At 39.0% G+C, this 13,967-nt stretch overlaps 1 protein-coding gene across 1 annotated transcript in view; it reads left to right on the top strand.

The window, feature by feature from the left end:
- The window catches only part of LOC145323138 (uncharacterized), a 41,338-nt gene that overhangs the window by 12,802 nt on the left and 14,569 nt on the right, over positions 1 to 13,967 (top strand). The window contains exon 11 of the mRNA XM_080165527.1: positions 1,955 to 2,014. Within this exon, the coding sequence (XP_080021653.1) occupies positions 1,955 to 2,014 (60 nt within the window). The remainder of the gene's footprint in view (positions 1 to 1,954; positions 2,015 to 13,967) is intronic.

The following is a 13,967-nucleotide window of genomic DNA, read 5'->3' on the forward strand; positions in this document are numbered from 1 at the left end:
ATTGGCTATTTTTTTTCAAATTACTCTAATATTTGTCTTAGTATGTTTGGCCATAGTGTTTTCTGACCAGATCAATATTTTCCTATTTTTTGGACACCCTGTATTTTCAAAAAAAGAGAAAAATTTTTTTTGTTTTTTTTTAAATTTTTTTTTCTATTTTTAAGTTACTTAAAACTGTCATATAGATACAGATTTTGACTAATAACTATAATATTTGCCTATTTTACAAATTTTTACACTTTTGGGACACCCTGTGCATGTTTTTGAAAAATGATGGTTTTTGCCCATTTTTGGGAGGAAGGAGTCGTTTTAAGGCCATAGACTATTTCTTCATTTTTGTAGAACTTTTCAAGATACATCATATGTTATTTATACAAAAAGCGCAAAAACCGAACCGTTTTGCCGTTATTCACTGCCAAAGGCGGAATTTTCCTCGGGAACGGCAAAAACGTAAAAAATTCCGCCTTTGGCAGTGAAAAACGGCAAAACAGTTCAGTTTTTTAGGCTTTTTGCATAATTAACAAATGATGTATCTTGAAAAGTTCTACAAAATTGAAGAAATAGTTATATGGCCTTAAAACGACTCCTTCCTCCCAAAATTGGGCAAAAACCATCATTTTTCAAAAACATGCACAGGGTGTCCCAAAAGTGTAAAAATTTGTAAAATAGGCAAATATTATAGTTATTAGTCAAAATCTGTATCTATGTGACAGTTTTAAGTAACTTAAAAATTGAAAAAAAATTTAAAAAAAAACAAAAAAAAATTTTCTCTTTTTTTGAAAATACAGGGTGTCCAAAAAATAGGAAAATATTTATCTGGTCAGAAAACACTATGGCCAAACATACTAAGACACATATTAGAGTAATTTGAAAAAAATAGCCAATTTGGACCAAGTTTTAGCTCTACAGACACAAAAATCACATTTACAGGGTGTTCCAAAATGAAATTTGACAACCTTATAGTCCCAGGTCCTCCAAACCTTTATGTACCACATATGCCCACAGATAAAACACAGGATTTAAGCCAAAAAAAAAGATTTTTTTCGGACAGGTATTTTGGGTATTAGGCTAGATATCCAAAATACACTTTTTGTTGGACACCCTGTAAAATTAGAGTTTTGACCAAAATAGCATTATGTGTGCTTTTTACATGAATAAACGATCATTTTGGTGTATAAAATGTATAGGTTGGATGTAAGATTGATAAAAAAATTAATTTTTAAAATTGTGAAAAAATGGGTGTTTTTTAAATTTTTGTTACCTACCTTTACAGATAGCTAGATATCTAGACATCCAGGGACTCTGAAACTTTTTTTTGGCCATCCAGCATCCTTGAATCACCCAACGGACCAAAATATAGAGTATTAACAAAATCGGAGAGGTAGTGCAGAAAAGTGGTACATTTGGCAAATAATGCACATGATCTATGTTACCATTTCTTTGAGTTTTAATATATCAGTCTGTATGAGACGACATGTATAATATTCTTTCATATGATAAACAAATGAAAATTATTGTTGTCCTGTTATATGTATACAATTTTATTAAAGTAGAAAAGTTTTCTTCTTTGTCCATTAAGATCTTGCCAACTCTAAATCTATAGGTTCTCAATTTTAGGAAGCTTTACGAACACAGTAATAGTGTCTGACTGATTATGACGTAACAAAAAAATTTAGCCAATGAGAGGCCGCTATTGACCAATGGTAAAATTTATAGTGGCCTCTCATTGGCTAATTTTTTTTTGTTACGTCATAATCAGTCAGACACTATTACTGTGTTCAAGCTTTACATATGTTGCAGGATGGTTTTAGGTTATTTTTCATACGTGTCCTTTTTAAAGGCCATTGTAATACCTATCAAACATAGCAAACTAAATCATTTTAAAAATATCTCTTAAACAGCTATTAAAGTATTTTTTTTCATTTATTTTTAAATGTTTTGAACTATTTTGTAGGGGGTTGATATGGGTTCTCTGAAAGTTTACCAGACACCTAACTATGTTAGACTTCAAGAGGTAAGTTTCAGTACAGGGAAGGGATATTTGAAGGTAAATTATACTGGTACCCAAAGTTTTATTAACTGAAAATATACCAGAAACCTGACTATGGTAGACTTCAAGAGGTAAGTTTCACTACTGGGAGTGGATATTTGAATGTAAATTATACTGGTACCCAAAGTTTTATTAACATGTTTTCTCATTATTTAGCTTAATAGCATACAATATTTGGCTACTTTATTTTAAAAATCCCAAAATTTCACTTGTTATTACGTCACACAATACAAATGACCAATGATAAGCCAATATGCATTGCAATAGACGAATGGTAAAATTTACAATGGCCTATCATTGTGCATTTGTTTTGAATGTTGTCACTTTTTATTATGCACTATAAGCTGCTTCACATAACCCTTTTCTTTTTCCAAATAAGAGTAGTATATCAAATGTAATTATAATCTGTGCCTACGCCCCTATAGGGCGGGGCCTCTAGAGGCACTTGAATTAAGGGGTCGAGTCACGTCACCCTCCCCCACAATAGTTGTAAACCTTTCCAGTGCCTCTGAGAAGCTATAATCTAAAGGAGTGCCATATTGGTTCAGCGGTTAGCAAGATCCTTTGATATGCAAAGACAGACTGTATTGGAAGTATAATAGTGTGATGCGTTTGTGAACTCGAACCTTTATCCTTTTGTTTTCCTTATCATTAATGGCAGTTTAGAAAGCGCCCAGATTCAAATTGAAAGTTCATAATTGGACGCGGCAATCAAAACAACGCTTGCGCTCAAACCAAAACAAAGCCAGCGTGGCCATCTTTAATCTATCTTTCAAAATGTGCGGAATATCTGTGTGATAAAAAACCATGTATAGTCAAAATTGTGGTGTTGTCCGTACTGAAAAATACCTTTGAGTGCTTCCCGGCTTTACAGGAACAAAAACTTTGGTAAGAATTCTTTCTTTAAGCATTTTTAATGGAATGGAGTGATTTTTTTAAGACGGCAAATTAATCTTTCATTTTTACTGAAATTAGACCAAGTAATTAATTTATTTTTGTATCAGAATATTTTAATAGTAGTCTATGATGATTTTGTTTATGAATTTCAAACTCGCATTTAATTTTGATTAATTTTAAGCAAAAAATAACCCTAGCCTTCTTATACATTTTAAAATATAATTTCGAAGTCACGCAACCTCTCATAATGAATATTTACTTTATTAAAAAAGACGATTGTTCCAAATAAGAAAAAGATTTATTCTCTTTTACAAGATTTACTTTATCATGTATTTAACATTTTAATATTTGATTATTAATTTTGTTATTTTCTATTTCAGCATGACCGTTTTCATACAATAAATTGTATAAGTAACTATGCTGGTTTTGATTCTTGTGGGAAGTAGCAGGTTTCGTACGTCTGTACGTAAAGATCTGGTAAACGGCCAGCCAAATGCCGTTGTACCGAAACAATGAAAACGGTAAGAAGTCCAGTCAGCCAGTCAAAGCCAGTGACAGTTACCGTATGTGTTGAATGTGAATAAAATTCTACACGTGACTATAGTTGTAATCAGTGTTAACAAAAGTGAAAATGGCACCTAAAAAGACTAGGTATGAATTATTGTCAGACAGATTGCCTAGGGCAGTTGAAGTGATAACCGAAGAGTTAGACAGAGTGATGCAGGTAGTTTCGGATACCGCAGACATCAATGTTAATCTCACCAAGGAATGCATCCTTGTTCATGATGCGAACTTAAATCTTGAACCAGGGGCGTCCAAGCTTTTTATTTTTGGGGGGGTAAAAAATTTTAGGGGGGGGGGGTAATTCGTGTTTGGGGGGGGTAAAATGGCGCGCGAAGCGCGCCGAAATTTTTTTTTACCCCCCCCAAAATTTTTACCCCGGGGGTAAAATTTGATTGGGGGGGGTAATTACCCCCCCTAAAGTCTGTTGGGGGGGGTAAATACTCCCCCCAAATCTGTTGGGGGGGGTAATTACCCCCCCCAAACTAATTTACCCCGGGGGTAAAATTTTTGGGGGGGGTAATTTAATTATGTAAAAAAAGCACCTACCTAATCTATTAAGTTAATAAGTACTATCTTATAACATAAAGTAGTAAGTAAGGTTTATTTGACTATAGCTTCAGATTTCATTACTTTTAATACTGAGTTCTCCTTTTTAGGAAAGCTTCACATAGATCCCATGATGGTTCCACACTATTATAGGTCAATCCTTTGAGTGGTTTTAGGCTATTTTTCTCCTCCCTTTTTACCCTTTAGAAAACACGAGTTCTTAGATGCTAAGGGCGCCACTACTATCTATAATACAAAGTAGAACGATGTCTGTCTGTCTGTCTGTCTGTCCGTCTGTCTGTCCGTCTGAAGCTTAAGATCTCAGTAACCACTGAACCGATTGGGCTCTACTCTTCAGGGAATATACCTACTGGTCCTGTGATGGTTTTAAGCTATTTTCTTGGGGGGTGGGAAACCCCTAACCCCCCCAAAAAATGAAAAATACCCCCTCCCAATATAACCTATCCTAAAATAAACTATCAAAAGCCATTTAGGATATACTTTTCATTAACTATTAGGAGACCAAACGAGGAACATAAAATATATTACACCTCAAGGCTCGAGTCACACTATGACTTTTTTTAGGGGGGGGGCGGGGATTACTCCCTCCCCCCCCAAAAAAAAATTTTCAGTAAAATTTTTTTTAAGAACATTCAATTTGGGGGGGGGTAAAAGTAAAAAAAATTTTTTTAAAGAACATTTATTTTGGGGGGGGTAATTACCTCCCCCAAAATGGTTTGGGGGGGGTAAATACCCCCCCCAAAATCGTTGGGGGTGCCTACGGCACCCCCAAGGTAGGGGTAATTTTTTTTTGGGGGGGGTATTGTTCACAAAATTTTGGGGGTGCCTAAGGCACCCCCAAAATCGTTTGGGGGTGCCAAATGGCCCATTACCCCCCCCCTTGGACGCCTATGTCTTGAACGTACCATGAGCGGTCTTCAACAGCTGGATGTGTTAATCCAAGATGATAATAACCTAAAAGATTTTTATAGTGACATTATCACGGCACGAAAGAACTATAGTGAGTTAAAACTTACATTAAATGCCATAGATGAGCTAAGAGCGATAAACAATGAGGTCTTAGTTCTTGGTGATGATCTCGCAGCTCACAAAAACAGTTTGCAACAACGTTGTATGCAGATAGTGAAAGTTATTAAAGGTGATTACATACCTCTACCAACTAAAATTATCAGTGATATGACTAAACTGATGGAGACGCTGGCAAAGGCTAAGCAAGAGCCTGTTACGCCAGTCTCGGGTGCCTCGGTAGATCCTATGCTGCCGTCATTTGGCGCTCAATCGTTTGCTGCCAGTCCGATGTTCTCGCCTCATGGGTACATGCCACGCCTAGACGAGAAACTCCTTCCCAGCTTCGATGGGCAAGAATCTTCTTATGCGCAATTTAAGGAGAATTTCCAGAAGCTTACTACTGGATATGAGCCCAGCTACCTGCAGATGGTGTTAAGTAAGTAATGAGTGAACGAGTAATGAAGGATAAACCGTTGAGGCTGCAGTTGCAACAGATTGCCATGCATTGCATGCAGCGCAATGGACGTATTTGGACCAACAGTTCAAATCTAGAACCAGACAGATGTTGTGTATTTTCAACAACTGGGACAAGAAAGGTAAATTGTCCGAGAGCGGCCAGATTGTCAGCGCTCTTGCCGAGTTCTCAGGTGCCATCAACCAGCTCGAGCAGATGACCAAGGCTGATGGTAAGGACGCAGTTTCTACAAGCCAATGGCTCACAGTTTTATTGTTGGAGATGTTATCTAAGAAACTGCCAAAAGAGTTTCAGGATAAACTCGACCTTGCACTCGGGAGCATGGACGTTCCCGATGTGCCTAAGCTGCTGGATATACTAGAGCAGCAGCGTGGCGCATTATTGATGCGCAGCAGCCACGGCTTGGACACGCCGTCCAAGAAGAAAGGTAATCCTGCCGCAGCTGCGGCCGCCGTAGGTAAACCTGGTACACCTAGCAAGTTCAAGAAGAAGCAGTCCTGTCCGTCAGACGGCTGCAGTGGAGATCATTTTTTGTTTAAATGTTCGAAGTTTACAACCATGTCTGTTCCAGAACGGAAAGAGTTTGTAATGAAAATCGGCGGGTGCCTCTTGTGTCTTAACAAGGGGCAACGCGCCTCAGAGTGTCCGCGTGCTGAGAAGCTTGGAGGCTGCAGGATCAACAATTGTGGACAGAAACATAACTCCCTCCTCCATGAGTCCGTCGCCCAGGTTTCAGCTGTTTATGAAGCGCCATTTTTGGGTGAGAATAATTATATGTTGATGCTCCAGAAGCTGGACGCGCTGGATGTCTACAAGAGGAAGGTGCCTGTGTCCGGGATGTGGGACACAGGTGCCAACCTCACCATGGTTACACAGTCTATTGCCAAGAAGTTGCAGTTGCCCTCTACTGGACGTGTAGCTACTATTTCAATGGCTGATGGCAAAGTTCAGTCATGCCCAACAGTTAAACTCTGCCTGGTTGACCGTAACAAGAACAAGCATGTTATGGAGGCAGCTGTTGTTCACACAATTGGACACACAGATGGGCTGCGCAGCATGGACCATGTCGCCGCAGCTGCTCTGTTTGATATGAGGCCACAGGATTTTTCATTGGTCAATGGACCACTTGATATTCTCTTAGGGCATGTCACGCCCACAAAGTTTCCAGCGGCGGATAAACTCATCGGCGAGTCAAGATTATACCGCAGCATTTTTGGCACAGGTTTCCTTGTTGTTTCTGCCGATGGAAAGCCTGTTAGTAAGCCAGTTGTTTGTAAAGTTACTAAGTTGGAAGTTGCAGCGATGGACTTCCTATCGTCGGAGGCGTTAGGCGTGCAGCCGCCGCGGCTGTGCAGTGGTTGCACGGGCTGCAGGCACTGCCTGGCACTTGCGTCAGGCAAGTCAGCCGTTGATCAGCGAAAACAGGATCTGATAAAAGAAGGTTTAACATTGGATCTTGTGAAGAATGAGTGGACGGCAGCTTATCCATACCGGCTGCCAACACATACGCTGCCGAACAATTCGCGGCAGGCGTATAATATTGCACTTCGTGATCGCCGGCGCATGATAAAAAACGGCGAATACGACGTATTCTGTAAGGTGTTCAAGGAGGCGGTGTCCCGTGGTGTGTACGTCAAAGCCACGCCACAAGACTTAGCATATGAAGGTCCAGTTTATTTTAATTCATTAGTGACGGCCTTCAAGGATAGCATTTCTACCCTCTTGAGAATCTGCGCAAACTCTAGCTTGACCTGCAATGGAACAAGTTTAAATCATATTATGATGGACGGCCCACAACCTACCTACACTTTGTTTCACAATCTTATTCGGTTCAGAAGTTACAAGTGTGCCTGTGTTTGTGATGTCTGTAAATTTTACAATTCTTTGGCGGCCACATATGAAGATTCGCAGCTGAAGAGAGTGTGGTTTGCAGAGGATGAACATGCCAACCCCGAAGTTTACTTGACCAAAAAAGTTAACTTCGGGGAGAAATTGGCAGGCGATTTCGCCGTCACAGCCCTGAGACTTACAGCACAGATTTTTGGAGGGCGCAGCCGCCAAGATGTTCATGATGTTTATGGATCTGAATACGTAAAGGGAGCAGAGGTAGTTGCAAAGCAGGACCTGTGGAGAAGTGAGCAACAACCTACCGGTTCCAAGTTTGTACTGCATCAGGATGCTCCAGCTATCAAGCTGGAGCAGTGTACCTACATTGATGACCATACAGGCGGCCATAATAGCAAGCCAGAAGCCGTCAAAATGGTCGAAGAGTTGAAGGAAATGATTGAACCTGGCAACTTCAGCTTTAAATCAGTTATTTATTCTGGAGATGATATTGATCCTGTTAAGGTACTGGGCATTCAATGGGCCCCCAGAGAAGATGTTCTTACTTGGTGAACCTGCTCGGGTGAATCATGGCGCCAAGATAAAGGGCCGAAAATTGCTGGAGGACCTTGATCTGTTAGATTTATGGAGAGCCATGCCAGAATGTGTAACGAAGAGAGAGATTTGGCAGGTCGTACAGCAATTGTATGATCCTCTCGGCCTCATGTGCCCACTACTCCTGAAGTCCAAGCTTATACTTCGGGAGGTTTGCATTAGTGGCGTATCATGGGATGAGCATGTTCCTGCCAAGCTGAGAGATGATTTTGTTGACAGTTTGGCCGACAGAGCCAAGCTTGGAAAAGTGCCATTTCAACGTTCTTTAGTTCCTGATTAGCCACTGGGGCTCCCAACCATCATTGGTTTTTCTGATGCTTCAAGTTCAGCCTACGCAGCCATCATCTACCTACGTTGGCCAACGGCCAGAGGCTTCGAAGTGATTTTATGCAGTGGCAAGAGTCGTGTGGCTCCTGTTAAGATTGAGTCTATTCCAAGACTTGAGTTGTTGTCATGCTTATTAATGGCAAGATTGGCGGATGCAATTGTCCGAGCCCTGCCGTTTGCGGTAGCAGGCAAGATGTTTTTTAGCGACAGCACCTGCGCTATATCGCAAATTGTGTCTGAATCTGTGATGTTAAACATATTTAACAGTCATCGTGTGAGTGAGATCCAACAGATGACCAGCCCAGAGGATTGGCGCTGGCTTCCTACAGATCAGAACATTGCAGATCTTGCCACCAGAGGTGCCTGTACCATTCAAGATGTTTCACCAGGATCCAGGTATCAGGATGGGCCTGAATGGCTACGCCTGGAGCAGGACCAGTGGCCTGTAAAGACGGCGGGTGAAGTAAATCACCCCATCCCAGAGGCTGAGATGAATCAGCGCATGGTCCGATTGAAGTGTATGGCCGTCCAGGTAGTAGATACTGATTTCTGGAGAACTTTAGCACGAGGTACCTACAGGCAGGCACGTAAAACTATGCAGGCGGTGATCAGAGCTGCCAACTGTTTTAAGTTGTTGCTTGTTAAGAAACGAGTTCCGGCCAGGCAAGAGCTGATGAATGATTCGGTTCCAGCCGGACAAGAGCCGACGGGAGTTTCGGTTCCGGCTGGACAAGAGCCGATCAGTGTTACGGTTCCAGCTGGACAAGAGCCGACGGGAGTTTCGGTTCCAGCTGGACAAGAGCCGCTAGTTGATTCCAAGTTTTATGGCAATCACACTTTTTCAATTACCTACCTAGATGTGGTGTGTGATTTATTCCTAGCATCATACAACCAGGAGAAGGAGATGATTATGGAGGCTGAAGGTAAATTTGATAGTCTTCAACCTTATTATCACGAGACAGAGGTGTACTGGCCTATCGTTGGTAATAATGGCTATTATCCTGTTCGTAAATTCAGAGTCCTCAAGATGAAGTCCCGTGGGGACGAGGCCTTGGAGGCAGCAGCTGAAGGAAAGAAGAAGCTGTTCAAGGATTCCCCTGGCCTTATTTTGATTGATCGTCACAATAACTTGGCCAGACTGTTCCTGCAGCAGGCCCACGATGAACTTGGCCATGCCGGTCATAGAAAAACTTTGGTACAGAGTCGCAGGTATGCTTGGATATCACGTGGCCGCCAAGAAGCTATGAAGGTTGTCAAATCATGTTCCAGTTGTTGTCTAGAGTATGCACGTCGTTCAGCCCCAACTATGGCAGACGTCCTGCCCGACAGGTTAGAATCTTCAGTTCCATTCTTCCATGTTCATCTTGACCTTGCAGGCCCGATGGAAGTTACAAGGCCTGGAGTCCGCACCAGGAAGAATCCAGCCAAGTACAAGGTATGGTTGTTAATTGCTTGTTGTCGTTTTACACAAGCAGTGTTTATTGAAGTTCTGCTGGATTACAGTACTGAGGCTGTCATTATTGGCCTCAGAAAGCTTCAAGCATTCTACAATATGCCCAGAGTCGTAACTACAGATCGCGGCACCAATTTTCTTGGCTCAAAAAGAATACTTGATGAAGTTATGAAGAAGTCTGATGTGAGTTTTGAGTGGCACCTTGTACCGACTGGCGCTTATTCGTATGTTGGAAGTGTTGAGCGCCAGGTTGCCATGGTCAAGCGTGTCCTCAATAAAAAGTTGTGTGGAGCTGTTGTCAATCACAATGAGTTGTTGCTGCTGACGGCTGAAACTGCTAGAGTTTTAAACTCTAAACCCTTGAGTTATGCTACACAAGGGAATGATGTGTAACACATGGAGAATTATTTCTCCTGCTGATTTGTTGGGTGGCAGAGCTAACGACGGGATTTGCTCGTTCGAGACCGGTTCCAGAGATAGAATTACACGCCGTTTAAGCCATCTGGAGGAGCTGACTAGACAGTTCCATGAAGTCTACAAGCAGCAGCTGCTGCCTGAGCTATTGCGCACGGTAAAGTGGAGACGCAATCAAGTTCCGCTGAGCGTTGGAGATATTGTTCTTGTTGACGGGTGCACCAACTTGGTTAAGAAGTATCGCCTCGGCAGAGTTCAAGACGTACGTGGCGGTGGCTGTACAGTTGTTGCCCGTTTCAAATTGTCCGATGATGTTGAAGCCACGGATAACGAGATTTCTGCAAGACGATTGTTGAAAGTAAACCTACCCCAAGATGATTCCCAAGACGATTAAGTATTTTTATTAGTATCGTTCTTTTCGCGTATATTTTTTAACTTTCAACAATTGCATATTTTTTAAATTTATAATTGACGCAAATTTCCTTACAATTTCGTTTAAAATTATAAATGAGCTCAAATTTTTATTTCCAACGCATAAAACTAAAGTTTTTATCTGAATACATAAGTTTTCTTTACGGATTTATTTGATCGGGACCTAGGATTTTTTCGCGTAAAAAATCTTAGGTACGTATTTTTTTAAATTTGGATGCGAAGCATTATTGTCGTTCCTTGTTTAACAAACATGAAATATGATATATATAGATAAGAATAAGAAATGAAACACATTTGATCATTTTAAAAAATATCTTTTTATATTACATGCATTACAAAATAATTTAGTATTAACTATATATTAAGATTATTATCTTTTATTTTCGTTCTGAAGATTACCTAAAAAAAAAAAAAAAAAAAGCAGTAATTTTATGAACATAGCAGATGCACTAGATTTTGTTTTTTGAAGAATTTAGCCTAATAAGACCGCTATATAAAGCGTACGAGCTCTGTTTCCTCGGCTGCACTCTTTACATAACGGCAAAACTAAAGCTTAAGAAATATCTGATGATTTTAAAAAGATTCTTTCGTAGTTTCTTTGATTCCTTCTTTATTTGAAGATTTTAACTTTTGAACATTTTTCATTCTATCTTTTTCAGAAATGTTCCTGAATTGAGCCCTGCGCCAGGAATCCTGTTCACGGTTACACAAAAAGAAACAAAACATAACCATAAACAGGACTCGTCGCACGTGGCATTATTATAATTGTAGTGCGTCAGTTTGATCTGCAAGCTTTCGAGGTTCAGGTTGAACTGAGGCCCCAATTGCTCTTAATTTTAAAAAGACTGTATAAATAAGTACACGAAAAAGCTTATTATCTATTTAGCCAAAGAGAAATTGCCAAATAAACACTTTTTGAGACTTTTCTTTTACTTTGAGCTTAATTTAAGATTCGCATATGCAAAAATGCAATTTTAATTTCATTTTGATGTTTTATTGATGAATTAATACAGTTCTTTTATATGTTCTTAGATTTAAGGATATTTTATTTTGATGATATGTTTAGATTAAGGATAATTTTACTTTATTTGATTATTCTGTTTATCTAGATTTAAGGATTATTTTCTTATCTATCTTTTACATAAAGATTTGATCGAAGAAAGATTTTACGTATGCATTTTCACTTTTCTTTAACAAAAAAGATTTGTTTGAAAAGAGTTTTTTTTAGTAATTATTCTTCTTTTATTAAAAAGATTTGAATGAATTATTTGATAATTAATGCAGATTATGTTTAGCATTAAGGTTATTCTAACATTAAGAATATTATTATTATCATTATTAATGATTAGGTACCTAATTAAAGTTTGGGTACTTATTTTAAGTTATTATTATGTATTGCATTACATGGTCTAACAAATTCAAATAACTATTTGTTTATTTCGAAAAATTGTGAGGCCATGAGAATAAGTGTTATGAGTGAGTAGTGAATGTGTAAGCTTTCAATGAAGAATGTTTTATATCCTATTCCTTTATTCCTACATTTTTGTGGAATTGTGTCATTTTGTGTTAGTACGAGTATTCGTGAATATTAATACTAGCAAATTTGAGGCCAGAAGGCCAAAATTTAAAACTCTTGTGATTTATGTGGTTTTGAATTGTGACTTTTGTGGACACTGTCTGCACACAAAGTTGAAAATTTGAATGGTGTAATGTTCGATTCCCCACTTTCAGGCGGGTGTGTATTGGAAGTATAATAGTGTGATGCGTTTGTGAACTCGAACCTTTATCCTTTTGTTTTCCTTATCATTAATGGCAGTTTAGAAAGCGCCCAGATTCAAATTGAAAGTTCATAATTGGACGCGGCAATCAAAACAACGCTTGCGCTCAAACCAAAACAAAGCCAGCGTGGCCATCTTTAATCTATCTTTCAAAATGTGCGGAATATCTGTGTGATAAAAAACCATGTATAGTCAAAATTGTGGTGTTGTCCGTACTGAAAAATACCTTTGAGTGCTTCCCGGCTTTACAGGAACAAAAACTTTGGTAAGAATTCTTTCTTTAAGCATTTTTAATGGAATGGAGTGATTTTTTTAAGACGGCAAATTAATCTTTCATTTTTACTGAAATTAGACCAAGTAATTAATTTATTTTTGTATCAGAATATTTTAATAGTAGTCTATGATGATTTTGTTTATGAATTTCAAACTCGCATTTAATTTTGATTAATTTTAAGCAAAAAATAACCCTAGCCTTCTTATACATTTTAAAATATAATTTCGAAGTCACGCAACCTCTCATAATGAATATTTACTTTATTAAAAAAGACGATTGTTCCAAATAAGAAAAAGATTTATTCTCTTTTACAAGATTTACTTTATCATGTATTTAACATTTTAATATTTGATTATTAATTTTGTTATTTTCTATTTCAGCATGACCGTTTTCATACAATAAATTGTATAAGTAACTATGCTGGTTTTGATTCTTGTGGGAAGTAGCAGGTTTCGTACGTCTGTACGTAAAGATCTGGTAAACGGCCAGCCAAATGCCGTTGTACCGAAACAATGAAAACGGTAAGAAGTCCAGTCAGCCAGTCAAAGCCAGTGACAGTTACCGTATGTGTTGAATGTGAATAAAATTCTACACGTGACTATAGTTGTAATCAGTGTTAACAAAAGTGAAAATGGCACCTAAAAAGACTAGGTATGAATTATTGTCGGACAGATTGCCTAGGGCAGTTGAAGTGATAACCGAAGAGTTAGACAGAGTGATGCAGGTAGTTTCGGATACCGCAGACATCAATGTTAATCTCACCAAGGAATGCATCCTTGTTCATGATGCGAACTTAAATCTTGAACCAGGGGCGTCCAAGCTTTTTTTTTTTGGGGGGGTAAAAAATTTTAGGGGGGGGGGGTAATTCGTGTTTGGGGGGGGTAAAATGGCGCGCGAAGCGCGCCGAAATTTTTTTTTACCCCCCCCAAAATTTTTACCCCGGGGGTAAAATTTGATTGGGGGGGGTAATTACCCCCCCTAAAGTCTGTTGGGGGGGGTAAATACTCCCCACAAATCTGTTGGGGGGGGTAATTACCCCCCCCAAACTAATTTACCCCGGGGGTAAAATTTTTGGGGGGGGTAATTTAATTATGTAAAAAAAGCACCTACCTAATCTATTAAGTTAATAAGTACTATCTTATAACATAAAGTAGTAAGTAAGGTTTATTTGACTATAGCTTCAGATTTCATTACTTTTAATACTGAGTTCTCCTTTTTAGGAAAGCTTCACATAGATCCCATGATGGTTCCACACTATTATAGGTCAATCCTTTGAGTGGTTTTAGGCT

This window comes from Acartia tonsa, chromosome 6 (assembly GCF_053477335.1).
Source record: "Acartia tonsa isolate MP-2025a chromosome 6, ASM5347733v1, whole genome shotgun sequence".
NCBI classification, from domain to species: Eukaryota; Metazoa; Arthropoda; class Copepoda; order Calanoida; family Acartiidae; genus Acartia; species Acartia tonsa.